At 37.2% G+C, this 3,213-nt stretch overlaps 1 protein-coding gene across 1 annotated transcript; it reads left to right on the top strand.

Moving 5' to 3' along the window:
- Positions 1-217: 217 nt before the first annotated feature.
- Positions 218-1,972, top strand: LOC135079073 (uncharacterized). Its single transcript, XM_063973683.1, has 3 exons — positions 218-392; positions 476-852; positions 1,265-1,972. The coding sequence occupies exons 1-3, from the start codon at positions 359-361 to the stop codon at positions 1,502-1,504; spliced, it is 651 nt and encodes a 216-aa protein (XP_063829753.1). The 5' UTR covers positions 218-358; the 3' UTR covers positions 1,505-1,972.
- The last annotated feature ends 1,241 nt before the right edge of the window (positions 1,973-3,213 follow it).

Genomic DNA, 3,213 nt, shown 5'->3' with positions numbered 1-3,213 from the left:
GCGATACGATTGGTCGTTCAACAGCGTACGTCAGCTGTTTTGACCAATCGTATCGCAGAATCGATGAAGCGCGTCTGAATTGGAAACGTTAAAAATTACCGTAATCGGGGCTCTGTTCGGCTACTAATCTCTTATTTAAGAATTGTAAGCAATTGAACACTTTTTCTCATTCAATTGATAATCGAATCGTGTTCATTTACATCACGTGCACATCACTAATATTGTCAACTGTCATGAACTGTCAAAAAAAAGTTCATCAATTTTCTGTATGCGTAAAATTTTAAACAATTTATTATTTTTACATAAAATACGCCCATAAACTTGATATGTCTTAGTTAATTCTGCTTTTACGGGATTCATGATGATGAACTCCATTCATAACACAGTCAAATGTAAGTTTTATTTTGAGGTTATGAATTTATTCGGTAATCGTGAATTCTGTGATAAAATAACCTAATTTCCTAAATAATTCCAGATCTGCGGCTGATAAACATCAAGACAGCTTTAAATGCTGTTAAAGAATGTCAGCCGCGACGGCTGCCAGTGGAGAAACCCTGCTTATTGTCTAAGGCGAAGACATTATCTTTTGCACCTCGTTCTATTGGTGTAGAGATCACCGAGAGCAATGTTGTGGATAGAACTAAGCAGGACCCGATTCCTTACATACCTATAATTAATCCGCGGTCGATTTTGCCGTTAATTGACACCAATTGGAGGAAGGATGAAGTGGGTCTGCCTGCGCTGAACAATGAAGAGAAACAAGCGACCAGGCTTATTGTCATCAGGAGGAAAAAGATGAAGAAGCACAAGCGCAGGAAGCTGTGGAAGAGAATGAGATATCGCTGGGCTAGGGTGCGTCTGTTTGTCAAATTTTAGATATTATTTACTTTAAATATGTATTTTTGAATAGCAAAAAGATATGCTAAGTAGCGCCCCTGAACACTAAAACAATACATTTGACACAACAACAGTGTGTGTCTGGGCTCCGAATATACTATTATTATTACTATTTATTCTACTAAATACATACAATGTATTGTAGTAGGAAGGTTATCTATCTGCCTCAAAACAAGTTTGCTTAGTTTTAGGACTGATTACAAATAGTTTGACAGTTCGAAAACATTATTATTTGTACCTGTAACGCCCCTGGGTCTGCGGGTGTCTATGGGCGACGGTAATCACTTACCATCAGCTGATCCGTCTGCTCGTTTGCTTCCTGTCACATAAAAAAAAAACTAATGTTTATTTCTCTTCATTCTTACAGATAAAGCAGCGCAGGCGTCAAGTCAAAGAAAAAATCTTCCAGAACTCACTCCTCGCCATGGTGAAGGAGGCCAACGAGTTCTCCGCCGAGAAGTATGTCGCTGGAAAACTGGAGAAGGCCAACCACAAGCCGCTGCCCACCAGGTGGCGCCACAAGCGCCTGCCCGAGTTCATCATCCGACAGCTGCTCGGCATCGACAAGAAGATCAATTACAAACACACGGATAATTATAAGGCTTAATTTGCTCATGTCTGAAGTTACTGCTATTAGTTAGTTGCATGTTTAATTTTGAGAATTAAGGTGCCCTGGATCTTGTAGAGTTGAAGTCTTCTAAAATCTAAGAGGCATTCAGGATATTATTCTGTAATTTGTTACTTATGCATATCAAAGAAAAGGCTCTCTTAGATAAGGAATCAACTGACCTGAGGACCTGAAATCCTCTAAAAATGTTATAATTTATTTAAGCCAGTTATTGTATTTTTGCATTTATAATAAATAAATATTGAGGGAAAGGTTTTGGATTTGAGTAACTGAAATCATATTAACTGAATTCTGTGAGAGCTGTTATTGCTAAAGTGTATTTATTTTCGTGTTATTAACATCGTCGACCGATTGTATTGTTTTTATGGCGCATTATCAGTAACTTTAGACATTATGAGAAGCTGATTGGAATATTTGTAGACAATATAGAGTTATTATAATAAATAATGTTCATGTTTTATTCATTATCTTTGTAAGCATCTAAACTTCTTTAATGTGTAGAAAGGGATACATAATTTAATAAAAAACTTAGATTAATATAATCTAAGATAAAAAATAGGTAACCTTCTCATAAATAAATGCACTAATTTTGGATGATCTATCCACTCCACTTTTGAGTAACATTGCTATAACCAGAAAATTATCGTACTTAGTTTCTATCAGAATCTGAATTATTGATTTGCAAGATATTATAATAAATTGTCCTATATGAATTTACAGTCTGTACTAGACTCAAGAGGATTTGACTCGCTTTTACTATGAGAGAATTTTTCTTCTACAACTCTGTATGGTACCCACACAGCTGACTGGTAGGTACCAACGCCATAGATACTTGCTTCCCCTTTTCATACCTACCAAAATATAAACCTCTGTAAGATTTTACTACTTAACATTCTTAAAGCCATGGAAATATTCATAGCGAAGGAGAATGCAGACAGCAGCAGTGCCATTGTTTTATGGTTTTCCTCAATTACAAGTCGGGATTAAGATGCTGCGGCACTGGATGGCTGGCTAGCGTTCAAGTAGGCATTACATTAAAATTTTAATTTCACCGCATTTATCATGGCCAGAAGTGGTCAAATTAAAATAACATCAAGAGAGACGGGGCTTCACTGAAAGCGAGAGATTATCCCTCTTGACAAAGTAACTTCATATACCTACCTACGTTTTTTCGCTTTGTGAATCTATTGCGATGATTCTCATAGGTATCATTTTGTTTATTATAAGTAATATTGAATAGATTGCAACGGCTGTGCTGTGAGAAATAAGTAAGTGCAGTACCTACCTACTTACAATGTAAAATTTGAAACAGGTTATGTAATGGAAACAGATTTGGATACGTGACTGCAAACCCCATAGTTAAAAGAAGTTGCCTGTATGCTATGAGTAAGTACCTCTGTAGTTAGGCACCTAACTAAGTTTCTTATGTGAGAGAAGCTATGAGATATGGTAAATAATATCCAACTGCCAAGCCCGCTGTCGATGAAACCCCGGCTCTACCGAGTTATTTAGGTCGTGGCGCTCCCGATGTAAATTTTTTTGCTTTATGATAAACTTCTTAATTACGGATTCGACGTCCTGTGGACTTAGATTAATGGCCGCTGCGGGTACTCCTGTAAGCGTTTAACCTCCGGCGTCTGTCCGGGCGTCCGTAAGTTTTGAAATAAGCATCAAAATGGGCGAACTAG

This window comes from Ostrinia nubilalis, chromosome 16, assembly GCF_963855985.1.
Source record: "Ostrinia nubilalis chromosome 16, ilOstNubi1.1, whole genome shotgun sequence".
In the NCBI taxonomy this organism is placed as follows: Eukaryota; Metazoa; Arthropoda; class Insecta; order Lepidoptera; family Crambidae; genus Ostrinia; species Ostrinia nubilalis.
The sequence above is the reverse complement of the archived record's forward strand: the minus strand, read 5'-3'. Positions and strand labels throughout refer to the sequence as shown.